At 49.0% G+C, this 27,013-nt stretch overlaps 2 protein-coding genes across 5 annotated transcripts in view; one reads left to right on the top strand and one right to left on the bottom strand.

The window, feature by feature from the left end:
* The window catches only part of SGSM3 (small G protein signaling modulator 3), a 28,792-nt gene extending 8,292 nt beyond the window's left edge, over nucleotides 1-20,500 (top strand). For both annotated transcript variants that reach the window (XM_014882582.2, XM_088165274.1), the window contains 21 exons: nucleotides 1,271-1,353; nucleotides 2,421-2,506; nucleotides 3,659-3,725; nucleotides 5,097-5,305; nucleotides 5,442-5,549; nucleotides 6,351-6,494; nucleotides 6,870-7,065; nucleotides 7,271-7,416; nucleotides 8,346-8,573; nucleotides 9,439-9,493; nucleotides 13,083-13,210; nucleotides 13,514-13,669; nucleotides 14,207-14,261; nucleotides 14,679-14,728; nucleotides 15,952-16,104; nucleotides 16,196-16,266; nucleotides 16,584-16,632; nucleotides 16,850-16,935; nucleotides 17,298-17,420; nucleotides 18,817-18,877; nucleotides 19,293-20,500. In XM_014882582.2, the coding sequence (XP_014738068.1) occupies nucleotides 1,347-1,353; nucleotides 2,421-2,506; nucleotides 3,659-3,725; nucleotides 5,097-5,305; nucleotides 5,442-5,549; nucleotides 6,351-6,494; nucleotides 6,870-7,065; nucleotides 7,271-7,416; nucleotides 8,346-8,573; nucleotides 9,439-9,493; nucleotides 13,083-13,210; nucleotides 13,514-13,669; nucleotides 14,207-14,261; nucleotides 14,679-14,728; nucleotides 15,952-16,104; nucleotides 16,196-16,266; nucleotides 16,584-16,632; nucleotides 16,850-16,935; nucleotides 17,298-17,420; nucleotides 18,817-18,877; nucleotides 19,293-19,376 (2,262 nt within the window). In that variant the 5' untranslated portion in view covers nucleotides 1,271-1,346 and the 3' untranslated portion in view covers nucleotides 19,377-20,500. The remainder of the gene's footprint in view (nucleotides 1-1,270; nucleotides 1,354-2,420; nucleotides 2,507-3,658; nucleotides 3,726-5,096; nucleotides 5,306-5,441; nucleotides 5,550-6,350; nucleotides 6,495-6,869; nucleotides 7,066-7,270; nucleotides 7,417-8,345; nucleotides 8,574-9,438; nucleotides 9,494-13,082; nucleotides 13,211-13,513; nucleotides 13,670-14,206; nucleotides 14,262-14,678; nucleotides 14,729-15,951; nucleotides 16,105-16,195; nucleotides 16,267-16,583; nucleotides 16,633-16,849; nucleotides 16,936-17,297; nucleotides 17,421-18,816; nucleotides 18,878-19,292) is intronic.
* Nucleotides 20,501-21,303: 803 nt separating this feature from the next.
* MRTFA (myocardin related transcription factor A) overlaps nucleotides 21,304-27,013 on the bottom strand; it is an 87,037-nt gene continuing 81,327 nt past the window's right edge. For all 3 annotated transcript variants that reach the window (XM_088165273.1, XM_014882585.2, XM_088165272.1), the window contains 3 exons: nucleotides 26,061-26,237; nucleotides 25,623-25,683; nucleotides 21,304-25,183 (listed from right to left, as the gene is read on the bottom strand). In XM_088165273.1, coding sequence (XP_088021399.1) covers nucleotides 24,684-25,183; nucleotides 25,623-25,683; nucleotides 26,061-26,237 — 738 coding nt within the window. In that variant the 3' untranslated portion in view covers nucleotides 21,304-24,683. The remainder of the gene's footprint in view (nucleotides 25,184-25,622; nucleotides 25,684-26,060; nucleotides 26,238-27,013) is intronic.

Below are 27,013 nucleotides of genomic sequence, written 5' to 3'. Positions count from 1 at the left end.
GCTGACCATCCTGTGGACAACATTACTTCTCAGAAACAAAAGCTGGATTTTATTTATTTGTTTGTATGTGATTCTATTTGCCCTAAGAGTTGGTGTCAGAATTGATCAGAGTGTCTGTTCATCTGTACTGGCCTTTCTCAGGCAGAAAGCTGTTTAAATCTGTAAGGAGGAAACCTTATCATTTGTGTTCCCAGACACAGATGTTTTTTATGCTTTTGCAGTGTTGTGCAGCTTCTTATCTTGGAGTGCTGTAGCAAGTTGCTTCCTGGCTGCAAGTGCTCACTGGAAAGCTCAATGAAATGCAAAGGCAATATAACCTTGTACTAATCAGTGCTGGAAAGCAACTTGGATAGGGCCTGTGGGATGAATCCCTGGGGTTCCTTCTTTTAGCAACTTACAGTCATAAGTAGCTTTACTGAAAAGGGAAGCTGGAAAAGCCATCCTAGGTGTGCAAATGTTAGTTTCTCCCTGGTTCTTTCCCAAGGAAGTGTGAGTGACTGATCTATCCCAGCACTGGCTTTATCTCTGGTAGAGGTGGCTCTTGTGTGCTGTCTCCCACACACAAATTGTAAGGTTGATTATGAAGTTCAGAATCTCTCTGATTACTGAACTATACCAATATTTTCCTAGAAATCCCCATAAAAATCTGCTGTTAACTGGTGTTGGGAGAGCAAGGAGGGGGAGCTCTATCGCCTGATTTAGTTCAGAGGAGCCTGGTTCGTGCCTCATTGCAGAGGTACTGGATAGTGTCTTGTCCACATCCACATGCTTCAGGGAGTTGTATTCTGCAGCCCTACTCACTTAACTCCTGTGCTTTGTGGTGCTACTCCTAAAATCTCTTTTGGACTTACTGCATCTAATGATACCTCCTTAAACCTTTTTCACCGTTCCTGTCCCTTCTCCATGGTCAGTGTCTTCAGAGAATGATGAGGTATGGGTTGTTTTCTTAGTTTACATCATTAAATACAGGACTCACGATACGCAGTGGAAAAGGTGTTAAAAGTTGACTTGTTTTTTTGACATTCTTTCAACCAGCAATGCTGTTATTTCCACAAGAAATGACAGTGTGCTCTTTCTAGCTGGTCAGTTGGTATGAAACAAAAAGGAAATTCCAGTCTCTGGAATTTATTTCTTGTGGGAGTGGAACTTAAATACTAAAGAATTTAATTTTCACGTGAGGAAGTTGTGTGTGAGGGGTCTGTCAGTCCCCCACCATGTTCTTAGATGCTAATTGAATTCTCTCATCACCCTTTTTTTCTTTTTATAACAGGAGTGTAACATCTCACCTCTGTGGATAGCATTTCTGGACCTGCTGACACCTGTGCCACTCAGCGCTGCCTAGTGCAATGTCAGGTGAGCACACAGAAACTGACACAGTATCTTCTCCTTTGGTTGCTTGCTCTATCTTCAGCTGAAACTTCATAATAAAGGTTTCTGATTTTCTTGATTCTGTTCTCACCCCAAGATCTCCCTCAAAGTGAGTGGCTTACAATGACTATGAGAGATGTTTGCTGTACAATGGTAGCTTTGGACAGGCAGAATGCTGAAGAATAACTGGAGTTCAGTTGTGGACTTCTGAGACTGACTTCTTTGCTAGGTCTTCTCCTTCTTAGAGAAGTCAACTTTCCCACCCTGTACTTTTTTTTAAACCTTCCTTCCTGGCCCAGCTGATTATTTCAGGGCACATAACCCTGGGGGAGAGTGTGCTTCAAGGCCAAGTAGACCTTTGTCTTGCTGATAGAATAATAGAAGACTTGGGACATGTTTATCTTGCTTCAATTGCAAGACTTGATGTCTGCTTGTATTCCAAGGGAAGCTGTTCTCTGGGATTCTACCTGAGACTGGAAGGGTGCTTGTCTTGAACACAAAAGACCAAGTTTATAGGCATACTTTGATTGCTGCAGCTCTCTGTATATGGTCTGACAATATCCCAGCCCGCTGGGAAAAAAGGGAGTAGCTGAGCATCTATCTGAGGGCTTTGGTTTTCCAGTCTGGTGCCTGAGTGACAGTTTCAGGGAACTCTGGAGTGCTGCTGGTGCTGGTCCATAGGAGGAATTGACTTCTGCAAAATAATATATATTTGGTGATGATAGCCCTGGCTTTTTGCTGATTACACAGCTTTTCCAAGCAGGTGAATGATCATATGATGCCGTGGAACTATTTCTCTTCCCTAAGAATCACTTTCTTAGAGGAAACTCCATTTGGCCCTTCTGCCTCTTTTGCTCAATAAAAAGGAACAAAACCATCTGAAAGTACTGGCTTCCCTGGTGAAGTGGGAGCTGTCTCAGTGTTTAGAGTAGCACTAGCAGCAAACTGATGAGTGAGTCTTTCCCATGCTGGAACAGACTGTGTGGAGTGTATATCTTCCAAGGGTGCTCTTCCAGGTTTTCACTGCTGTATGTTGATCTTTTTCTGTTTAGGCCATCACACTCCCTCTGCTGGAGGTCCCTTCTCAGCACTCACACCCAGCATTTGGCCTCAGGAGATCCTGGCAAAATACACACAGGTACAGTGTGGAGCAGGTTGGGGTTGTACTCTGGCTCTGCAAAAGTAGAGAGAACCTGGTGTTTTCTGGTGGTCTTTGAAAGCCATAGGGAAAAGGAGGGAGAGGTGCACTTTTCCTCCAATGATTTGGTTGTTGACTTCACATGTTTTGTGGTTGAGTTCTGGCTCTTGCAAGAGGATCTTGCAGGACACAAAGAACTTCTGTGAATTATTTCTCTGCTGTTTTGCAACTATTGCTCCACTGTAAAAATGTTGACACCCTCAGGGAGCCTCTGTCATCATCAAGCTACTCTGGATGGCTTGTGCATGGCAGGAAATGCTGGCCTCAAGCTTGTCACCAGGTGGGTAGAGCAGGAAGGAAGGAAGCAGCTGTGGAATTTTGTAATTTAGCTGTAGTGTTTGCTGAAAGCAGATTAAAACTTTTTGTGGAGTCGTGGGCAGTGCATGTTGCTTCTTGGTTGCTGCCCAGGTGCAGTGCTTGTGAGAGTCCCCACAGGAGGTGCAGGTGGGCTTGCAGGAAAGGAGAGAGAGCAGTAGGTTTTTACTCCTAAAAAAAGCCTGGAGGTAATCTCCAGTGTGTGTCCCCCAGTACCCCCCAATGCCAGCCATGAGCACAGATGAGGAAGGTTGAGATTTGGGTCATGGACCTTAAGTTTCTTTGGCCTATAATTTGGACTTGCATCGCAGGTACAAATCCCAGTTTTGCTTGCTGTCTTTCAAAGGAAATTTTAAAGCAACAGGCAGGAGATGGTGCAGGGAGCTGAATTTACAGTGTGTGTGCAGAGGTAACAGGAAGGATGGCTGTGTATCAGTGATGCAGACAGTAGAGGCCACTTTAGCTGGTCCTCTGTCCATGAGGAGGGCTGCATGTCCCTCCAGGTGGGCAGTTCTGATCTTGATAAGATGCTGAGCTGAAGTCCTGCTGGGAAAATCTGTATAGTATTTTTTCATGGAGAAGTCAAAATAGAAATGTCAGGCAGCATCTCCTCAGCGGGGAATTGTGCTGGGCAGCTTTAAAAATTAATGGGCAAGGTGTCCAGTTGCTCAAAGGGCACAGAGTGGGCAGTGGTGGGATGAGGCAATATCTGTGTGTCTCTGGTTATTCAGTGATAAACTGCTGAAAATGTCTGTTTTCCTTCCTCACATTTCCCAGAAAGAGGAATCCGTCGAGCAGCCAGAATTCCGCTATGATGAATTTGGTTTCCGAGTTGACAAGGAAGGTAAAACCAGTCCTGTCCCTCCCAACTGCATTGTGTCCAGCCCTTCCCATGCTTTCAAGTGTGGCAGGATTTTGCAACCATTCTGTGCTAAGTCTTGTCTCCTCACCTGTTTCTGTATCCTACTATTTCTAAACAAATGCATTAGATGTGCTGGCCTTATGGAAGTCAAGAACACAGACTATGCAGCAGTAATTTCCATCCCCTTATGCTGTGCCATGGGGAAGAGAGAGGAAAGTTGAGGAGTTACCATTTCCATTAGCAGCTGCATGCTGGAGAAGGGCAACTTTTCCTGTTCACAGTGGGATCTCCATTGTGTTCAGTAGCACTGCAAGGTCTCATAGCAGGCACAGTGAAATGTGCTGTCTGCAGAAAAACTCATAGCCAAGGTGAGTGGCAGTATGTTCTGCCCACTTCAGCATCTCAGCAAAGCGTGGGGCAAATTGTTGGGGAAAAATCCTAGTTTTTCTGCAAGCTATGGAGGCAGGCAACCAAATAGAAGGGGGCATGAAGTGCTATTGAAGCTAAGCATTGAAGTACAACAGCTGGCTGCCTTAGCAAAGAGGAAGAAAAAGGAGTGGGAGATGTAGGAATTGTTTAATGTGCTCTGGGGGTTATAATGGAAGGGCAGAAGTTGTTTGTGTGTATGCCCTGGGGCACCTTGAGGCATAGAGGATCCTCTTTGAAGCAATGACCTGAAGATGAGGACAGAACACAGTGATTTTTTTTCAGCCAGAGCATTTGATAGACCTGTGCGTTATAAAACCAGCAGGAAGATTTGGAGCACATTGTTGGGATATATTGTATGATGAAGGACAGAGTGCCTTGTGTCAAACCTATCCTTGTGCTAAAGTGTCTATTTTAGGAAGCCAGCCTCAGGTTAAGGTGCTCTTTCATTATGAATTTGGAAGTGTCCTTATTAAAGCATTTTTGGTGATTAAATATCCCCAAAGTTAGCATTTTGCACCTCATTACTTCCATGATCATGCAGCTTCTGCTTTCCAGCTCTGAGGCTTGCTATTCTTTTGTCAGCCTGATTTACAGATCCTTACAAAACCCAGCAGGATGACTGCTGCCAGGATCTTGTTTAATTCCAGCCATACTGTGCTCTAAATCATGAGTAAGTAGAGACTAGAAGCCTGCCGACAGCTTCTTAGTTCTCAAGGTCCCAAGCCTTTTGCTTATGACCATAAAATTTGCTGCATAGAGCAGGCAGTTAGAAACCAACCTTTGCCTTTCCACATTCTGACTGGAAGATATGAAATGTTTTGAGTGTGCTATTTTCAGATGGCCATCCTATTCCCCACCCTGCTGTGTGTTCATTTCCTCTCCTGTTCCCTCTGTCATTCCTTTCTCCTCCTTTTGCTGAGGCAGATGGTGCTGAGCCAAACTCCAGCAAGCTTCTGGGGGTCCCACTGACGGAGGAACCACAGCAGAGGCTCAAGTGGCAGGCTCATCTGGAATTCACACACAACCATGATGTGGGTGACCTCACCTGGGACAAAATTGAGGTCACCCTTCCACATTCAGACAAGCTGCGCTCCCTGGTGCTGGCCGGCATCCCACATAGCATGAGGCCACAGGTGAGAGTGCTGCCTGTTCTGGGCAGGCCTGGAGTAAGAGGTCATGGAATGGGATCTCTTGGTTGAGAGGATGCCAGGTTATGGCTTTCTGTGGCTGTCTGAGTGACTTCTATCTCTCTTCACCCCGTCCCCCCAGCTGTGGATGCGCCTTTCAGGAGCTTTGCAAAAGAAGAGAAACTCAGAGATGTCATATCGAGATATTGTGAAAAACAGCTCTAACGATGAAACCATTGCTGCCAAACAGGTAGGAGATAGTTCCTAGTGCTGAGTGGGAAGAAGGGCAACATTTACTGTGTGAGGAAGAGACAGGGTGTCTGCCTGACACCTGCAGTAGGAGCATGAGAGGATGTGTGGTTAAATCCTGCTAAAGCTTAATCCTATGAGGCATATTTCTCCTCTGTTTTGTTGGAATAGCAGTTGTTTAGCTCTGCTCTTTCCTAGGACAGCAGGGAAAGGGTTTGATCCATGCAACTTGCAGACTAGAAAAATTCTGCAGTTGCATCTCAGCAAATATCCTGATACTGAGGGAAGGGTGAAAGGCTGACAGATGCACCTCTGTTGAGGTTGTGGCAGCTGCTTTCAGGGCCTGTCTTTATTCCCTCGAACACAAAGTTTCCGAACACCAACAAGACTATTAAAGGGTGTTTTGCCTCTTCCTTTTACCTCATGGATTTGGACAGGTTGTTGGGTTTTCTCTGGAATACATTCGTTGGGAAGCCATGCTTGAAATCCAAGCAGATGTAATTCCCAACTAGTGTATGTTTCCTATTGTCAGTGGTGAAACTAGGGTCTGGGTTTAAACAAGTGTTTCTAGGGGTTCAGCAAGCCACTGTCTGCACTGGCATTTTCCCACATGTCAGGGAAGGCTGTTAAACTGACCCCAGATGCTTGAACAGGAACACCTTCTTTGATGCCTGAGGACTTACAGGTGGGTGTGGGGAGGCAGAGTTCCCTGAGGCAGGGGGCCAGGGGAAGTGCAGAGAGCTGAAGGCAAGTTTTCAGATGCTGCAAGCTGACTCTGTCCTTTTTTATGGCTGCCTGACAGATTGAAAAGGACTTGCTACGTACAATGCCCAGCAATGCCTGCTTCTCCAACATGAACAGCATCGGGGTGCCACGGCTGCGCAGGATACTACGGGGACTTGCCTGGCTCTACCCAGACATTGGATATTGTCAGGGCACTGGCATGGTAACCTGCTTTCAGAGTGTTTTTGTGATAGGGATCAGTTTGTCTCTGATTGCACAGGAGCAAATTATTTGAGGTAGTGCTGCCAGATACTGTGGTCTCCAGATGAGCTGAAGAGAAATCCCTTCCACCTGGAACACTTTTCCTAAGGAAGGGAGAGCAGAGTAGCACCACACATCCAAAGATATGGAAGACTGGCCCATCTGTTGGGGAGGGGGCAGTCGTTATACTGAGGAGAAATCCCTTCAGTGGAGACTGCAGGAGAGCTCCTGAAGGATTTTTGTCAGCTAGATACTGGTCCATCTCTCCATGTGAGAAAGTGGGGAAAGAGTTCTAGTCCTCTAAGAACATGCAGTTTTTCTTCCTTCGAAATTCTAGGTGGCTGCCTCTCTGCTGCTCTTCTTGGAGGAGGAAGATGCCTTCTGGATGATGTGTGCTATCATCGAGGAATTGGTTCCTGCCTCCTACTTCAGCACCACCCTCATGGGCGTGCAGACAGACCAGCGTGTCCTGCGGCAGCTCATCGTGCAGTACTTGCCCCGCCTGGACAAGCTGCTTCAGGAGCATGACATTGGTAAAAGTGTGCCCTAGAAATTTCTTGCCAGGGTGACATGCAGACAAAGAGTATTGTTCTTTTTTCACAAAGAGGACGATCAGGGAGAGGAGCAAACCTCCTGACCCTGGAGGCAATGCATGGAAGAAAGCTCTTAGGGAGAGTCCACCTTCACTGGTTGACTGACTTCCTTTGTTGTGATTATTTTCCATGTCTCTGTTTGCAGAGCTCTCCTTGATCACCTTGCACTGGTTCCTCACCTCTTTCGCTAGTGTTGTCCATATCAAGTTGCTGCTGCGTATTTGGGACCTCTTCTTCTATGAGGGCTCTCTGGTGCTGTTTCAAGTCACTTTGGGCATGCTAAGTATGAAGGTAATTCCCAACTCCTCTCCCTCCTTTATAGTACTTCAGTGTTTAATTCTGAGATTTAGGGGCAAGAAGGTTTTGTATCCACTTGCTGTGTGTGGTTTGAGAGTTAGGTTAGGGAAGTTGTGGTTAGGGAAGATGACTTTCTGCTGCCTTCAGAACTGGAGGCTATGAAAAACTTCTAAGGCACTTCACAGAAATTAGAGATTGCTGTTTCCTGTGCATACCTCATTTGCTGCCACATAATTAAACCTCATCAGCTGCCACCCTGTAATCAGTCTAGATCCCAACCTGAGGGTCCATCTTATCTAAGCCTAAACTGAGATACCTCTTGATTTTGCACAATCTAGGAGGAAAGAGAAAGCCAAAGCTGTGATCATCTGGGAAGTTTTGGATGGCATTGCTTGAATGCTCCAAGAGATGAGCATTGTTCTGACGGCATTTGATTTAGCTGGCCTGGTCTTTTCCTTTTCTATGTAAAAAAAAGTTTTGTATTCAGTTTGCTGTGTAAAGGGCAAGGGTGATCCTGCTGGGAATAAGGAGAAGGTAGAGCACAGTTTGACATAGTAGGTGCTCTAGAGTGCAGCTGCCATTCTCTTATCCCTTGCAAGATCCCTGATGTGACCAGTCCTAGTGGTTGATGCAGAATAGGTTTGAGTTTGGTTTTCCATGCTGATTTGATTTCATTTCAATGGTGAATGCTGTGATTCAAAAAAATGCCGGCTAGAATTCTGGGAGGAGAGTGCAGCAGAGCAGTAAAAAATGTTCCCATCTCAAAGTAGCTAGGACTTTTCCTATTGAGGGTTTTTTTAATGCAGGTTTCTAGTTGTACCTGCCCAAGCTGTACACCGAGTGTAAAATTGCATCTCGCAGGCTCAGGAGCACAGCTGTCACGTTCACCCTTCCATGAGGCAAAAATGACTGTGTTGTTGCAGGAGGATGAGCTGATCCAGTCTGAGAACTCTGCCTCAATCTTCAACACACTGTCAGACATCCCGAGCCAGATTGAGGATGCGGATGTGCTGCTGCGAGAGGCCATGCGCGTGGCTGGCTCCCTGACGGACGTGGCGGTGGAGACGCAGCGCCGCAAACACCTGGCCTACCTCATCGCTGAGCAGGGGCAGCTGCTCAACTCCAGCACCACTGTCAACAATCTATCCAAAGTGAGTGCAGAGTCCCACTGCCTCTCTTGCTCCCTTTTTACCGTTCCTTATGTATTCCCACCCAACTGCGGTTTGTGAGCAAGAGGTCCTCCTGTTTGAGAGGAGTTTTGGTTCCAGGATAATTGTTATCCAGTGAAGAAAATGTATTGGAAAGTTCTATACCCGTTAATTGCTGCCAGATCTGTCCTGGTTGATAAATCCCCAGATGAAAGAGATATTAGCATTGATTGTAATTATTATTCATGAGGGTGATGATGAAATGTGATGCATTTCATTGATGGAAACTGAAAGAAACAGCATATACTTTTGTCAGAATTTGCTTGAAGTACACAGAGTAGGAACTGGATTTAATCCATTAGTAAGAAACTGGTACACCAAAATAACCTTGGAAGGTAGAGTCAGAAAATAGCAGCAGATGCTTTTGAGAAGCCAAATTAAAAATGCACCTGTGTTTAATTTTGGACTAAAATCTACAGTTGCAGACAAGACACTCAGTCAATTCTATAATGTAATAGCCACTGAGTTAGAAATTTATATGCAATTACATGTGGAACTGTTTTTTACAACAAATAGAATTAGAGTTAAAATTACTTATGTGGATTGTGGTTGGTTCTTGAACTTCAATTACACTTTTTTAATATTTAAGGTATAAATTACCTGCTGCACATGGAGCAGTAGAACTGATTCAATGCCTTAGGACTAGAACAACTCCTGTCTAAAACTGCCAGTTCACTGGCCTACCCCTTCTAGTGGTAGCTGTCAGGACCCCTTGCCCAGAGCTGAGTGGTGTGGAAAGTTTCTTTATTTTATTTCTGAAATCTGTACTAATGTGTGCACTTTGTTCTCTCTCTTCCCTCTCCTTCAGATTGTGCGGCGCAGGACTCAGCGCAGGAAATCTGGCATCACCTCTCTGCTTTTTGGTAAGGACAATCCTGCGCCTTTCATGTATAGTTGGTGGCTATAGCAGCTTAGGAAGGAGGGGAGCAGGCAAAGCAGGGAAACGTTGGGACAAAGGGCTTGGAGAGAAGGGAGTCAGAACTGAAGGATGGGAGGGAAGAAGTGCAGTGTACTACTTGCTTTCTTTGGTCTGAGCTCAGAAAGTAAATTTTAGGTTAGACAGTCCATGAATAGTGACCAACAGGAGGTGCAGCTCAGCCCAGCTATAATGTCCTTCTCGCACTGACCAGCAGGTCAAACGCATTTTCTACCAGACCTTATGCAGTCCACAGGCTGGATGTGGTACTCTCTGATCTTACTTTGCTCAGTTCAGGAGCATCTCTGAAGATCTGAGACGGCAGGATGTCTAGTGTGTCACCCATCAATATTATAAATGAAAGCATCATTATATTTCCCTTACTTATTCTGAGAGTTTGATGTTGTGAATGCTTTTGATTCTTAATTTTCTTCACTTATGAGCCAAGCCAACATATATGTAGAAAGGGCATAGGCAGAATAGCTTTTGCAGGGGTTTAAGAGTAACTCATATCTTGACTCCATAAGAGCCCTTTCTGCTGTAAGCCTCACTGTAATCACCTTACTTGAAATAGGCTAGCCTTCTTGAAATTGCCACATGTCACCACAGGAATTGTTTTTTCCGGAAGAAGACAACATGCTGAATTTACAGGGCTCAAACAGTGTTCCTGTTGTGGTTGAAATGGCCTGAATAAATCTAAAAATGGGCTTTACTGGTCTTTACAGAGAGGAGTTTTTCTGATGTTCTCCAGGAAGCTGATATATTGTCACAAGCTTCTTACAAGCACATAGAGCATTACATAGAAAACTTATGGTAGAATACCCACAATGCTGTAAAGTCAAGCATGCAGAAGTGAAGAAATGCAGGAAAGTTGCTTGTGCAACCTAAACTCAGAATTTTTGTATTTAATGTCACCATACAGTTGGTACAGACTGAACTGGCAGAGAACATGGCTGCCACATGCACCTTTCTTGTGTCTCAGATAGTCTCCTTCACAGTTTGAGTATTTTTATGAAAGTAATAGTTATGCACATGCACAAAGATAAGCTTTAAGATCAAACTTCAAAATATATCAGTGGTAGAACAGAGATAATTTACAGGGTTTTCTCATTTTAGTGGGGCTTCTGTACAATGACTATCATGTGTTTTACCTAGCATTATTTTTAGTATTTAAAATGTTCGTTAAAACTGAGAAGTTGTCATCTTGCAGCAGTTGACCACAATGGAAAAATTCAGCCCAAGTGAGAGGAAGGAAAGCTCGTATGTGATAAATTCACCCTCTACTCGGAACTGACAATCAATCCTAAATGTAAAGTCTGCTGCCTTTGATAGTTACTGTGTAGCTACTGATGTTTAGTCCTCATCTGGGAGGAAATGAGAACTTACCCAGAGTTTAATTCTTCTTCCTTAGAGTGAATTTAGATGTGGTAGTAACTTGGGCAGGAGCCGTAGAATCACAGGAGCAGTATTTAGAAGAGACCTCTCAGTGTCTGTATTCCAGTGTCTCCTGCTTGAATGCCTCTTGCTCATGCTAGATCAGGTTGGTCAGGGTTTTCTGTAGTTGAGATTCAAAGAGTTGAACCAGATTTACAGTGCAAAAAGAGAAAGAAATAACAGAAGGTAATTTGGTGGAGAGCAAAACATGCAAGAGGTGTTTCCTGTTGCATGGGCATTACACCAAGGGAATGCAGAAGAGCTTGTCCTGTGCAGAGCTGTGCAGCTCATCAGTCTTTGCAGGCTCAAAGCAGAGCCTTCTCACGTGTGGCTGAGCATGCTCTGTGGTTTCCTGTTTGGAAATGTGGGTGTTGAAGTTTGAAAGTGTACATGTTGAGTGCAGTGAGGTGAGTCTGGGGGACGTGCCCAGGACTGCTTTCCTCTGTACCATGTCCACTCTAATGCGGGAGAGTGTGGAACTTGCTTCCCACATCCCCTACTTGTGTTTGGCTGGGATTGATCCGAGTACAGAGGGAAGAGCATGGTATCTTGGCCAGATGGGACTGAGAGATGACAGAAAGAATCAATGATCTATGTAAATGAGAGCAGCCCACAGAGCTAGTGTAGCTGTGGTTTAGTTTCTTCTCTAGTCACATTCTATTTTAGCAGCATGAAATTTCTGGGAATCCCCGACGTCTACGTGCTCACCTCTCTATTCGCAATCTTTGCATCTCTGAATAGTAAGAGTTCTTGCATGCTCTGCACCTACCCCTGGATACAGAGGAGGAGATTTTATTATTTTTTTATTGCTTGGGCTGGGAGTAACTATGCCTCACAATTTTTCTAGTCCAGAACCAAAGTTCAGTTTTCTCTAAAGCTCTATGTATCTGATGTATCTCAAATAATTTAATGTAGCAAATAGAAAACAATTATAAAAATAATTTTATATCTAATGTTCTGTTTTTATTTGTGTTCCTAAAGTTTGGTCCTTTTTAATTAGGATCACATGATTAAAAGATACTATTAATCACTTTTCAATTAGCAGAAGCTTAATGTGTATATAGCTGTTGTAGCAGCTGTAGCTCAGGCCACACTTTATTCATATTTTCTATAATGCTGCTAGAAGATAAGCAGAGTACTAATTTGCTAGCCAATTATTTACTTGTCTCCTGAAGAAAAGCTGTGTTTGTATAAACATTGGAGTTAAGTGAAAAGTACATTAGTTTAAATGTTAATTTTGTTAATCAAGCTACCACATCTTCATTATATTATAGAGGGATCAAAAATAGATATATGAAAGTACACTTTGGATTTATTACAAAATTTTCTTTTAGAAAAAGAAGCAAATGGTTCATTGTTCCCAAACATCATGTACCCAGTATTTAAGGCATTCAGATACATTAACTGTCTAAAGAATCCATCCCGTCAGGTATCTTTTGGCATAAGATAATAGACATAGGCTGTCAAAACTCCTGGGGGGATTAGTGATAGTTGAAAGATGCTTTGGTAGTTTTTACTTTGGGCTCATGACCATTTCTGTACACCCCAAGCATTTGAAGTCTGGCTCTTAGGGAGGTTGAGGTCTGACTTCATGACTGGCACAGGAAAGTGGGCTGTCTTGGTTTTTCATATCATTTCCAAGATTTGGTGAAGAATGTGCTCTCAGCCTTTGAGTTACACAAATATCAGAAGTAATTAAACCAAAACCTGATTCAATTTCAAGAGAATTTCAGTTGAAGGGAATTATTGCAAGTTCCTTAGTCTTGTGTCCCACCTTTCAGCTGACTGAATACTGTAGACACTTTTCTAAAGTAGTACCTTGGTATACTGAGTTTCCCAGACAGATCAAAGATGACATATTCCAGTTCCATATGCGGTTTGAAGTACCATCTCCTTAAAATTTGATGCAGTCAAATTGGTATTTTCTATTTACATTCTTGAATAGATTGGCAGTATCTAAACTGCCTTAGTTTAGGTACTTCTGAAGTTAGGCTTTTTTGGTTTCAACAGAACTAGTAATTTCTAATGGTAAGAAAAAAAATAAATACCATATACTTGCTTTCCTTCCCTTGCCTTCCTTCTGGCTGCATGGGCTCCACCAGGTGATGATGATCTGGAGGCATTGAAAGCTAAGAACATCAAGCAGACAGAGCTGGTGGCTGACCTGCGTGAGGCCATTCTCCAGGTGGCACGACACTTCCAGTGTGTGGATCCCAAGAACTGCATCATTGTGAGTGGAGATAGCTGGATCTGCATTGCTGTGTGCTCCAGGCATGGGTTTTGAGTATTCATCACAGGACAGGGCTATTCAAATGCTCCTGAAGTGTGGGTTTGAGAAAGAACATGCCAGGTGTAATGGCTGGAGGGTGAGGCTTGCTTAGTCCATCTGTGGTGGAGGAGGGCTATGCTGAGAGTTGTCTGCTGGCTGGGGGCAGGGAAAGGTTTGGGAACAGAAGCAGGCAAGCTTTGGCAGATAGCTGGGAGTCACCTGTGGACTTTGATTCCTCTCTGCTCTCATGTGCATGCCTGCTAGGATCTGACCCCGGACTACAGCATGGAGAGCCACCAGCGGGACCATGAGAACTACGTGGCCTGTTCCCGCAACCGGCGCCGCCGAGCCAAGGCGCTGCTGGATTTTGAGCGTCACGATGACGATGAGCTGGGCTTCCGCAAGAACGACATCATTACGGTGTGTCAGCCTGGGGACAGGCACTGAGACGGGGGACAAGCAGACCCAGCTTGTCTGGGACGCTGCACTACCTCTTCTGCAGGGAAAGAAGGGAGGAGATAAGCTCAGAGCCCAGTTAGGAGCCCAAGGGAAGCAGCTGGTGCTCCTAGGGACTGCCCGGGGATGAGGCAGTGTGTTCCTGTCAGTGTTGTCCTGTGGCTGGTTCTTACTTCCACTGCAAGGTCCCTTTCCTGGCTGCTGTACAGCTGTGCAAAAGACGGATTTGGTCCTGCCCAAATCCCCATTTAGCACACTGGATTGTGATAAGACTGTAAAAGCATTCATTTGCATTTAACTGTGAGCATCCCATCTGAAACTGGGGAGAAGAGGATGTTTGCAGTAGCTTTGTGCCCTTGAAGGCCCTGGACCATGTGAGAAGAGAACATTGGCAAAGCAGTTGAGAAGAAGGCAGTTCCTCGTTGTGGGCACATGGCCAGGCAGCTGTACTCCTGCCACTGCAACTTCTTCAACTGGTATTTTCCTCTCCCTCTTTTTCAGATCATTTCCCAGAAGGATGAGCACTGTTGGGTGGGAGAGCTGAATGGACTGAGAGGTAAGAACAGGATGGGTTGCACCGGGGAGAGTAGAGCCAGATGCAGAGCATCCATTCATCTACAACAACTGCTCTGGCAGTAAAGGCTCTGCCAGGTACCCGAAGTATCTGCCAGGGCCAAAGGAAACATACGAGAGCAGTCATGTAGCAGTGACCCAGTTACTTCTTGCAAACATCAAGTTTAGGCTCCATCCTCCTGGCACAGGGTGGTTGGGAGCATGTCACCACTGCTATGTGTGGGCAGTGTCCTGTAATTGGCTTTCTTGTGCAGCTGCCTTAGTTATTGTGATTTTGAGGCTGCTTTCTTCCTTCTTTGGGGGTAGGCCCTATGAACACTGATTTATTCTCAGCTCCCACCGTGCTTTGTGTAAGGATTTCTCATTATCTTAGGCTAATCTCTTTGTTCATTCTGTGTAGGTTGGTTTCCTGCAAAATTTGTGGAGATCTTGGATGAGCGGAGTAAAGAGGTAATTAGAAACTACACAATTGCAAAAAACTTCACATGAAGAAAAAGGTTTATGTCATAACTGAAAAAAACACAGTTGAAAAGAGCCATAGATTTCCCTCCTTAAGTCTGTTTGCTTTCTCTGGCCATTGAGTGCTTTGTGATGATGTGATCAGGTCGCTTATCTTCCTAAGCTTGTTTGCTTAACTTCCTCATGCTGACCAAGTGGAGAATGAAGGCCCCAGATGGCTGTCAAGCCACCTGTGTTGGCTGCCTTGGGTTGCAAGGACCCTAGAGATGAAAGCTGGGAAAGCAGCAGGGAGAGAAACAGGGCAGTGTTTCTGTCTGCTCCCAGCTGTGTTCTTTCACTCCTTTGAGGCTATACCTATGGATCCTGCTCATGCTTTGTGACCAGACAGTAAATTCTCCCCAAGCAGCTGTGCCCAAGGGCACATCTGTCTTAGTTGCTCTTACATCTGGCAGTGATGGCATGGCACTTATCTATAGCAGATACTTCAATATGTCCTCAAGGTTGGAGTAGTATGTATGAGACAAACATCAGCAGCTGTTGACTTAAGCAGTTTTCAGGGGAAGTGGAGAAAACCTGGTGTTCTCTCTCTTCTCAGCATTTGGGGAGTGAGGAAGAGCTCAAAGGCTGACCCAAGACCCCCTAGAGAAGGCCCCAGAGAGATGTCACTGTTGACATATCACTTCCTTCTCACTCTCTCAGGGCTGGCTCTGTAGATGCAGATCACTTCTCTGCGCATAGAAATGTCCTGCACTGCTGAACGTTTCTCCTCCTAACTGTGGAAACAGAGAGGATCCCATTTTATGGGAATGTTAACAGAGTGACTGTGTGATACCTCAAAGTGGTGTACCTCCTGACCTGGAAATTCCTACCTGGTGCTGTTTGTCTTGACTTTTAGCAGATTACAGAGTCACAGAGACCCTCAGTGCAAGTCCCTCTCCATACCTTAGCTCAGCCAGCACCACACCATCACATTCCTATGTGCTGAATGCTGCTGTGATGGTGCTGGGGTTACCTGTGTGGTCTCCTGAGCACTACCTAAACACAAAGGTCCCAGGAGGTCCCCTGCAATAGCACAGGACAAAGAGCATGACAGGTAGATGGGGGGGAGGGGTTCTGGTAGGCACCTGGGGGTGGAATTGGTTTGTGCAGAGGTGTAGGTGAGTGGACCACCTCCATGCTCTGCCCCCTGAGAGCTGGCTCTTCCTGTTCCTCAGTATTCCATCGCTGGAGATGACTCTGTCACAGAGGGAGTGACAGACTTGGTGCGAGGGACACTCTGTCCAGCCTTGAAGTCCATATTTGAGCATGGATTGAAGAAGCCATCTCTGCTGGGAGGAGCCTGCCACCCTTGGCTGTTCATTGAAGAGGTGAGATGTTCCTTTCATGGAGTAGTCTTGCCAGAGGGCTGAGGTGATGGGTTATAGGGCAGGTGTGCTGAGTGTCCCTCTGTTCCTCCAGGCTGCAAGCCGGGAAGTGGAACGGGACTTTGACTCCGTGTATTCTCGCCTCGTGCTCTGCAAGACTTACAGGTCTGTGCCCTGCTTCTCTCTGCTCATCAAGCTGATCCTGCTATGCACCTTAGCAAGGCTCACAGTCTGCCCCATCTTCCCGTGGGTATGGTGTCAGCAGGCTGCAGTGCCTGTGCTGACCTGGGGCTGGCAGTGGCTCTTGTCCCCTCCCCTGGGCTCCTGCGTTTGCTTCTGGGTCTGTATCTGGCTCTCCCATGGCTGTGGGGGCATCACTGGGCTCAGCAGTAGCATGAGAGCTGTTAGGGTATGAAGCAGGAAAGGTCTGTGTGTGCCCAGGGTGACTGGAGCTAACTGAGTCTCTGATGTGATCTTTACAGGCTTGACGAAGATGGCAAAGTCCTCACTCCAGAGGAGCTGCTTTACCGGGTGAGTACTGCCCCAAGTCCAGCCAGACCCCAGCTCCTACTCTGGGGATGTTTCCTGTGGAGACTGCTGGGGGGAGATGCTCAAGAGTCTCCCAGACCTTCCCTTAGCCCCTCTGGGGTAGGGGGCACTGGCGGGGGTGGGAGCTCCAGGGAGGGCAGCATTTGGCTGTGTTGCTGAAGTGGCTGCCCAGCAGTAACCACACTTTCCCTCCCTGCAGGCAGTTCAGGCTGTGAACATGACACACGATGCTGCACATGCACAGATGGATGTGAAGCTTCGTTCTCTGATCTGCGTTGGACTCAAGTGAGTCATCTGGCCCTGGTACCCTCTGCATTTTGGGTGCAAAGAGCTTGGGAAGGGACAGAGTGGGCTTAAGGGCAGCAGTAGTTTCAATCTTAGGCCACGGCATTGTTTTCCCCGCCCCTCACTGCAGCCACTGGGTGAGATTCGTTCCTTGTGCATTGTGCTGGCCTGATTCCTAGCTAGAAGAAGGAGCTCCTATTGTTTGGAGTGGCTCACACAAGTTTACTGGGTTATCCTGTTCCCACTGGGGACAGGGCTGTGGGTGGGGGTCCAGGCTTGGGCTGAAAATAGACTATCCCAGAGGGATGGGGTTTCTTTCCCTGGCTGCTGCTGATTAACAGGCCTCTACCCCATTGTCTCAGTGAGCAGGTGCTGCATTTGTGGCTGGAGGTGCTGTGCTCAAGCCTGCAGACCGTGGAGAAGTGGTTCCATCCCTGGTCGTTCCTGCGCAGTCCTGGCTGGGTGCAGATCAAATGTGAGCTGAGGTGAGTGTCCCCATGCCATTGTCTGGAATAGATTTCCTCCTCCTCTGCGGGAGGTGGCCCTCACTATGGCTGAGTTTGAGCCCTCTCCACTGAGTTGCAGTGTGGGCTGCCCAGACATCCCAGCCACAGAGATTTCCTGCTGCGTGCTGAGGCAGCAACAAATCTCTGGACAGTTTATTGTGTCTGCCTGATCCAAGAGCAGAGCTTGGCTCCTGGAGACCTATTGTGACAAGCAGGCAGCCTTTGGCTGCCAGCAACCTCCTGCTGTACACCTACTCTGATGGAAAGTCTGCCTTTTCAACCCCACTGCACTCCCATGTGCTTTGCCTGCCACTGTAAGTCGGAGCAAGGATAAGGGAACGTGCTAGGGAGACAGTTGGACAGTCATTGGCTGGGAAGGAGTCAGTCACCCCCTGACTCCCTGGTTAGGTGAGGGAGTGGTGTCAGGCAGGGGCTGAGGGCAGCTTTAGTGCCTGAGGTCACACAAGGCAGTGTGGAGCACAGGGCACACATGCCTGTGACTCCAGGCATCCATGCTCCTGGCCCTCCTGCACTCTGCAAAGCCAGCTGAAATCCTAGGGAGCTGGAGGGCAGATCCCCTGTCATCACCACTTCAGGCTCCAGCCTGGTTGCTGCCGCCGTTCAGTGGGAGCTGGCTCTTGTGTCCATCACCCAGTTGCCTCGGGCCACAGTAGGAGCACCTGTAGCCAGAGCAGGCCTGTGTGTGCACACTTCAGGGTGTCATGTTCTCAGGGGGGATTTCTGCCACCTCTGGGCTGCTGTGTCCCACAGCTGCTTTCTCACAGCATAGGGGCAGTGCCAGCTGGGCACAGCCAAAGGACCGAGTGGGATTGGTTCATGTCTTAGGTCCTACTTCTCCCAGCCAGCAAGGAGGCTCCCCATACCGAGCCCTTAGAGCACTTCCGCTGCAGGACACTTCTCTTGCTCCAGGGAGAGGGAGGGCGCTGCAGAACTCTGAGGTGCTACAGGCAGGGGTCTGCTTTTTGTAGAGGAGCCTGCAATCTGCCATTGCCAGCTGCGTGCACCCCTCAGCCAGGTGTGTCTGCAGTCCCCCAGAGCCCCGGGCTGCCTGTGCCTCCATGTGCTGCTGCACCAGGCTCTGTAGGGGCTGCACTTGTCACATCTTCAAGCTCCTTCTTCCAGCCTGGGCCTGGATGTGAAGCCCAGCAAGGAGGGGGAAACAGGGAATGAGTGACTGCTGCTTCTTTTAAACACCATCAGACAAGGAATTTCATCCTTATAAGCTTAGTGGCATGCCAGGACAAGCTGAGGAGACCATGTATTTGTGTCCCTGAGGCAGTAGTTGTGGGCAAAGGCTGGGAGTGTGATCTGGGGCAGTCTGTTTTAGCATTGCTCTCTTCTGTTTTTGTTACAGAGTCCTCGGCAAATTTGCTTTCAGCCTCTCTCAGGACTGGGAGCTGCCAATAAAGAGGGAGGTGAGTAAGTGGCATCTCTTATTCTCTCACTCAGCCGGGGCTTCACTTACTCCTTTCCTCTCCCAGCTCTGTGCTTCAGCCCATCCTCTGCCTCCTCTGGAGCCAGTTCCAAAGGCTGTGGATGGGGCTGCTTTCCCTGCCAGGGCAGACTGTGCAGCAGGAGCTGTGTGGCAGTGCTGGCTGAGGGGGCTACATGCCCTGCCCAGCTGGGGCAGAGGGAAGTGACAGGCTCCCTTTCCCCAGTGCTCTCCAAACCAAAGGGCCTCTCCCTTTGCCAGCTGTGCAAAGGTGGGAAGTGCAGGAAGCTGCTCTGGCTGGATGCCAGAGGCCTTGGCATGCTTAGATCTGCCCGTAGATACAACCTCCTGTTTTCTGGGTGTGATGCATTGACCTGGCTATCTGTGTCATCCTGCAGGAGAAGGAGAAGAAGCCACTGAAGGAAGGGGTGCAGGACATGCTCGTGAAGCACCATCTCTTCAGCTGGGACATAGATGGGTGACCCCCACCCTGCCCCATCCTGAGGACCTTCTCGATGGCGCACACTCCTCTCCTCCACCCTCTCATGTCTCACCCCCTGCCCTTCCCCACCCACCCACTTGTATCTGTGACAAAATCCCCCACGGGGGCTGCCAGACCACCTGGAACAGATGGATCAGTGCCAGGAGGCTGAGCTGCAGACCCGAGGGGGCTGATGGTTGAGGGTGATGCTGCAAAGGGACAAGTGTGTTCTGGCTGCAAAAAGCAAGTGCCCCCTCCCAGTTTTCCATGTCTCTGCCACCCCCATCTTCTGTTTTCCTCAGCCCTGCCTCCCCACCAGTGCCCAGGGGAGCAACCTGGCTGGAGCCACTGTGCACTGCCCCATGGGCTGGCAGTCACGTGGGGGTGTGAGTATGTCTGTGGCTGGAGCTGTGGGGAAGAGACAGCCCTTTGTGGGGTGGCTTGGATCCATGAGAGCTGGTGCCATTGACAGTTGGCACTGCAGCTGCATGTGGAATTGGGCTGGTGAGAGACTCACTGCTGTACAGGAGCAGGGAGAGCACATCCCCTCCCCATGCCAGCCAAGAGCTCCCCTCTGCTGGGGGACATGTGGACGAGTTCCTTTGACCTGGAGCTGAGAAGGGGGAAATGGCATCAGTTTCATCCCACCTCCCTGGCATTGGTGTGGGGTGTTGACAAGAGTTGCCCAGATTTACCAGCCTGTTACCACTGTAACAGCCTTAGGGGATGGTCCTTGTCTCCTCTGGGAGCAGACAAAAACCACCTCTCCCCTAAACAAGAGTGTTTCATGCTGTCATTTTAGTCTCTAAATGATTTTTACTGGTAACCAAAAAGCTGTAAATTTACTCCAGGAACATGTATATTTTGGCACCGTTGTAGCTCAGGACAAGGTTTAGGTTGGAGCTGGCTCAGGGAGACTAACCCGTCCTCCTCGCCCTGCGATGGCAATGGGGACGCAGGTCAGGAGTGGAGAATTGCTGCTTTGTGGTGGTGGCTCTGGATATGGAGTCTGTGACTTTCTACTGAAAGCGCTTGTCTGTGAGCACAAACTACTGATGGGATGACACTAGATTCTTACTTTCCTTTATTTGGTGGGTTTGTAAATAAAAACTGCGTCTTCGGAGAGTGCTGGGCTTTGTCTTATTTTTTGACAGGGCCAGGACTCAGTTTAATTTTTCCTTTCTGCCATTTGACAGATCTGCTGCTGGCACTCTCTTGCATGGGAACAGCCCACAAGGTCAGGCAGCAGCCAGAGCAGAGCCAGTTCTGCTGCCAGCAGTGGCAGTCCTGCCTCACCTCTGAGCCACCAGCCCTAAGAGCAGGTCCACAGCAGAGCCTCAGAAAGCCAGAAATACTGGAAACTACAGATTGTAGGGACACTGCAGGGGGAGGACCCTTAGGAAAGGCAGAGGGGCTAGCAGAAAGCAGGGCTGGGTGGTGGGGACAGCAGTGTTGTCTGTTCAAGGAGTGTCTCTGGAAAAAGCAGGTGTAGGCTAAACTGCAATGTGGGACAGTAACACGGCACAGGCCCTTGGGAGAACTGTATTTAGAAGTCCAGGCTCATGGGAGGGTGGAAGTTGCAGCATATGTTCTGATTTGAAAGTGTTGTCAGTGAAGGTAATTCCTTTGGAATGTGGCTATGGAAGGGGCAGTGTCACCCCACCACCACCTGTGGTCCAGACCAGCCTGCTGGGCTGGGAGAGATTCTGATAGCTGCTCCTGGTAAAACCTGCTTCTGGTTGCAGGGTAGGTAATTTCCATACACTGAGGGAGTCTCCCTGCAGCTGAGAAGGATAAGCCACCACCACTTAAGCTGCTTTTTTCAGGTTTGAAAAAGATGCAGAGGGATCACCCACCCTTAGCTGGAAAAGGCAGAATGGCCCCAAGCCCTCCCACCAGCATAGCAGAGAAGTTTTTGAGAACATGGCTGTTTGGAATTTTTTTAATAAAATGGATTTTTTTTTCTTCAAATATTTGTAACTGAAAAAATAATTCAATTTAAAGATCCATTCTCTCCCCCATTAACTTGTCACTTTTATCCTTTTCCAGTTGAATACTCGCTCTGGATCTGATGCCCCAACACCATCTCACTCTGATGGTGCTGATCAGCCCTCGCCATTGGCTGCATAGTGGAAGGGAGAGTGCGTGCTAGTCAAATACACATTACAAACAAGTAGTGGTTACAGCAGAAAGATTCAGGATTACATTCAAGGTAGAGGCAGAACATCAGACTTTGTTTTTCCCAGTGGGTTCAAAAATGTATGTCCGGGGGAATACCTCTTCCAACAAGAAACTATTGAACTATTATTCAAAGAAATAATAGTAAGAAAGCAGAGAACTGGGCAAGCCTGCTCTGGGCACTGCTTGGGGAAAAGACTTTCTAACATTTCCGGGGCTGAGGCACCACCTTCCCCTTTGCCCACAGGCACAGGATTATTGTTCACTCTCCTGCCAGAAGCCCCTTGTGCAGAGGGGCTTCCACAGGTCAGCCAGGCTTCTCAGGACACGAGGCTCATAGTTCTGTTTCCTCTGGGCTCCTCGAAGCTCTTCAGCCAATGAAAGAATGTTAGGCAAAGTCAGGGTCACTAAATTCCTACACTTTCACACCTGATGGTGGATGGGTGAAGGTGAAAGGGAGCAGCTGTGAGCTCAGCCTTTCACCAGCAACCTCTGGGAAGGGCTCCACTGGTATCAGGCATTGGCATCTCTCTGCCAGTGACTGGAGTACCTGGCACAGGGCAAGGAACCAGGGCTGGGTAAGGCCGGGACTGCAGCTAGAGTGCTCCCACCTTCCTCTAGGAGCTCATTGCACTTTACTGATAATTTCATTCTTTATTTAATGGCTGCAGATTTGTAATTATTTGTACCAAAGAAAGTACACAGCTGGTTTTTGTGGGAGCTACTGCAACTATGGGCTAAAAGAACCTGATTTTGCTTGAGTCTGACAAACAGGCAGCCTCACGTTTTCCCCTCAGCATTTTGGAGATCCTCCCACTCCCTCCATACTCCCTCCTTAGAAATTCCTTGCCTTCTGCCCCCACAGCTGGGCAGCTTGCCTGGCTGGTGAAAGCTCTGTAAGGTGATTGCTAAGTACTCACTGCTCCCAGTGAGCACCTGGGCTGCACCAGGAGAGAATGCAGGGAGGGCTCAGGAGGATAAAGGGGGTGCCCACCAGTCTCTTTTACTCTGATTTTTAGGGTGTTACACTGTAGCTTGAGGAATAGAAACCCTGTGGGAAAGGGGGAGAGGGGTGGTGTCCTCCCCAACCCGGACACTGAGGGAGGGAATAAGAGGCTCCAACTTGCTTACAGTTCAGGGCCAGAGGAAACGACAGAAAGGAAGCTGCCAGCAGGCTCCCCCTGCAAATGATTAAGAAAGTGGCTCCCCGTGCAGTTAACAAGCAAAGGGCTCAGGAAAGCAAGAGTATCTCCCAGCTGCAAATAGGGATGACCCCACACAGCTGCCAGTTCAGTGGCTGAGGGAAAGCACATTGTGCAGGGTTGGCCTGCCTGCTTCACCACAGAGCAGAGGTACCAGCACCTCTGTGGCACAGCTTCCCCCTGGGAAGAGGACTACGTACCAAAGTTGCAGGAAAGCAGCACGTGGCTCACAGCTACCTGTCCCCAGCAGGAAGCTCTGCGGCCCAGCATGGGGGAAAGGTGGGGACAGCATCCTCAAGGAGATACTGAGACGGATGGTAGTTGATTCTTTCATTGCCTGACCAGGTCAGTACCTCAGTCTGCACAACTTCAGAAGCCACAGCTTCCCCCACCTCACTCAGCACGAGCAGCCTGGGCCCAGCTCAGGGCTAAAGCAGGGACAGACTGTGGCGAGGTGGCTGCATCCACGTAAGCCATGTCCCACCTGCTCAGTATGGCTGTGATTTACTACTGGCACAGGAATTCTCAAGTAACAGGAGTGACAGCACAAGAGTGAGCCATAGCCTGGTGTTCCACCACAGAGCCCTGCCCAAGGAGTAGCATTGTCATGCTGAGGTCCTGGGGACTTGTCCACCCACTCCTCAGTCTGCAGTTCCCTCAAGGCACCAGCTTGGGGCCCTATAGAGATACAGGGCACCAGCTCAAAGTAAGCAGCCATTTACTTTTGCCTTTTACCCTGTGGGACTGGAGGGAGGGAAAAGCAGAAGTCAGCTGCCCAATACTTGCTTTCAGACTCCTCCCCAGAAAGGGGCCCTCACAGTCACTGAGCTGGGACCTGCGCTGTGCCAGACAACACCCCTCTTGTAGTCCCACTTCCCCTTCCTCACCTATGAGGTCCAACATCCATCCCCAGCTGCTGCTTTCCACTGGGGCACGTGCTACAGTGAGGCACCAACACAGCAAATGCAGGAGACAGATTGCACATGGCCCCCAATGATATGTTACTGATTGCCAGCTGTGTCCCTCACCCGCTCCCCAGGACACGCAGGCACTGTCATGTCCCTGCTCAGGCTGACTGCCCTGCTCACCTGGGGATGTCATGAATGCAGTGGGAGCTGGGGGCAACGGGCTGTGCCTGACAGCAGTTTTAACATATAAGGACCCGATTTTAGCACCTTAAAAACTGTTTTGCAGCCAAAAGCAAGTGAAGTGAGCGGGCAGGCTGGCAGGCCTCTGCCAAGCTCAGCAATGTTTGGGAAACCAGCTTAGCCCAGGTTACCAGGTTGGTGGGGAGCCCTGGTTCCCTTTGGCTACATTTAGAGTAGGTGCCTGTTCTGCCCAGCTCCTCCCAGCCCTGCGGCAGATCAGACCCTCCCCTGACAGGGCAGGTGGTGCAGAGGGAAGCTGCTCTGGGTCCCAGGCAGCCCTCCTGCCTTTGTGTCCTGCTCCAGAGGTAGAATCCCCTTCCATAACCGTTAAGACCGTGCTGGGGCAGCACAACCCCCTTTATCCACCAATCCCAGGAAGGCGCAGAGTGCTGCTGCTGGAAAACAGCTCAGGCCCAGTCATGCTCTGTCCCACGTGAGGGAACAATGTGCTGCCACTGCTCCTGCCTGGAGGAACAGGGGCTGCTGGCTCTGCTCTCACCCTGGCTGGGCCAGGCTGTATGGAGCGGGCAGGAGGCCGCCAGCCCCACAGCTCCTCCTGCCTCTTGTGCCCGCCCCCTCCCTCAGCAACCGTTCTCCCTGCCCTGGCCCGGCCCAATGCCAGCTTCACACAGCAAGGACACTGTCAGGGGAGGAGTACAAATACTAGGAGCTTCTTTTTTCTCTTTTTTGGTTGACTGGCCTCTTCCCTCTGCATGCCTCCCACTGTGCCTTCCCTCTGTGCCCTCCCACTCCCATTCCCTTCAGTCTCTGCTCACAGAATTACAAGCAAGAATCCCAGTGCAGCTGCAGATCATGTCCATCAAGAAAGTCTGTGGAAAAGAGGCTGGGAGCCGTGGTGCTCAGGGGAGCCAGGCTCATGACAGAACCCCCTGGCAGCTCCAGCCAGTCCATGCTGTCCAAGTTAGCCTCAGCCAGATCCAGGGCTATGCCCCCAGACGGCTCGTGAGCAAAGTGCAATTCCGAGGTGTCCATAGGTGAAGGCGGGTGGTCCAGGATGGCCGAGCTGCTCAGCATCTCACTGTGGAGGTCATCAATGAGGGACAGGGGCTCTGGCCCATCGTGGCCTGCCGTCAGCAGCGGGAGGCCGGTGCTGCTCTCCAGGAAGTCCTCCAGCCTGCCCACGAGCACCGGCTGCCCCAGGGACACCAGCACCGCCAGCTCGGAGGAGTGGTGGCCGCTGGGTGGTGGGGAACAATCTGGGGCCGCAGGTGCTTCTTTCCCAGCTGGGGACGACTGATCCTTGAAGTCAGCAGAAATCTCTGTACAGGGAACAAACAGGCCAGGGTAAGGAAAAGTCTGGCTGAACATCAGAAGGATCCCTCCCACCCACCAGGGCCACAGACACCCCCAAGACCAAGCCATCACTGACTACCAGCTGGGATGAGGAAACATCCTGTGCCTGTGCTTGCCTCACTATGGGGAGTTTTCAGCCCACCTCGATGAAATTCCATCTCTGTCCAGTATCTCAGAAATGATGTGCCCGAATTTGATGCAGCAGAGCCATCAAGAATCACAGAATCATATGAAGCCCTGACTGACATCTTCCTCAGTGCCTTAATGACTACTGCCAGTGCTAAAAGCACTGGAAGGGACACCGGAGAAAAAAAGCGGAGCCGTGACAGACTTTCCCCTTGGTGCTCTACAATCCTCAGCTTCAGACCCAAGGGACTATGGGAAATGCTGGCTTTGTCTCCTTACCTCCACTTTCAATGAGGATATCAAACAGGTCATCCATCTGCTGACTGGAACAGCCATTCTCCTGGGAAGAGCAAGTGCAGGATTAGCCTCCTATTTACCAGGGGAACTTCCACCTCCAGCAACACCCTTGGCTGCTGGTTCTCCTCCCTTGCCCAGGGACGGGGCTGTTTTCTAGCACGAATGAGCACACCATGACACGGCACCAGAGTCCTCTGTAACCCAGGCTGTTACTGGCTGGGAAAGTATGGTCAGCAATGGCAATGAATGGCTTGAGATTACCTGTGATTTAGGGTCTACCCCAAACCCTCCAGAGGAAGTTCAATGAGGAAGGTGCAGTTATGTCTCCATTCCCTATCACTGACCCACATCAAGAAACTGAGTAGAATAGCAACGTTTTGTCTGCTCTACAAGGAAACCAGGGAGAGTAACTGCTCTCACCTGGGCCTTTGGCTGTTGCTTCATTGCCTCTTCATAACCTGGTGGTGGCTCTTTTACTGGGACCGAGGGAACCGGAAGAGGAGGTGGAGGAGTTCCAAAAAGCGGCGTGTGCTGTTGCTGCTCCAGGTCCATCTGGGAGGGGGAAAGGGCGGCAGGAGAGCCAGGCTGTGATGAGGACTGTTTAGAATGAAGGCAGAAGAGGGAATGAATGTTAATCAGGGAAAAGTCTACGTCAACTCCTGTCTCACAGCTGCTTTGAGAGACCATCTCCTCTCCCTGTGAGCACTGCACAGCAGTCTGCACTGCTCTGCCCACAGCAGCCTGCCTCCTTCCCTGGACTCTGTGCACTATGCCCTGGCTGCAGAGGAAGAATTTCCCCTCCAACTCACAGCTGGAAATCTTTAGCCAATTTTTCCAATGCTAAAGAAGCCACGCCACAAACCACCTTCTCACTTCTCCTGGACGGGGAGAGCCTCATCTGTCCAGGCGGGGGATTCCTGCGGCACTTCGGAGAGAAAGGGCACTTCCCTTGTGTGTTCAGCCTACTCTGTGCAACATATCCAGGGCCTCTCTTCTACCCGTCTCCCTCTGCAATGCCTGCTTTGGGGTCACAAGCCAGTTTCACTTAGCAGCAAGTTTCACAGCCTGATGATAAGTGGAGAGCACCAGAGCACTGAGCAGCACCAGAACTCCAAAGGAAACCCCAGGTGTTGCAGGAAGTGGTGCTCATGACTCAGCTTTAGCAGATGAATCAGCACATAACTGCCCATAAGAACGGCTGAAACGAGGATCAGGCCTTTCCCTCTACAGCAGCTATGCATGACCCACATGGAAACCTGCTCCCCTGGAGCAGTGAACTCTGGGGCAGCAGCTGAATGCCACTTCCAACACATGTACGTATTGATGCCCTTGCCCATCCTGTTTTCCCTGGAAAGCTGCTCATCTTTCTGTGA

This window comes from Sturnus vulgaris, chromosome 5 (assembly GCF_052056855.1).
Source record: "Sturnus vulgaris isolate bStuVul1 chromosome 5, bStuVul1.hap1, whole genome shotgun sequence".
NCBI lineage: Eukaryota > Metazoa > Chordata > Aves > Passeriformes > Sturnidae > Sturnus > Sturnus vulgaris.
This window is presented reverse-complemented; position numbering and strand designations above follow the sequence as displayed.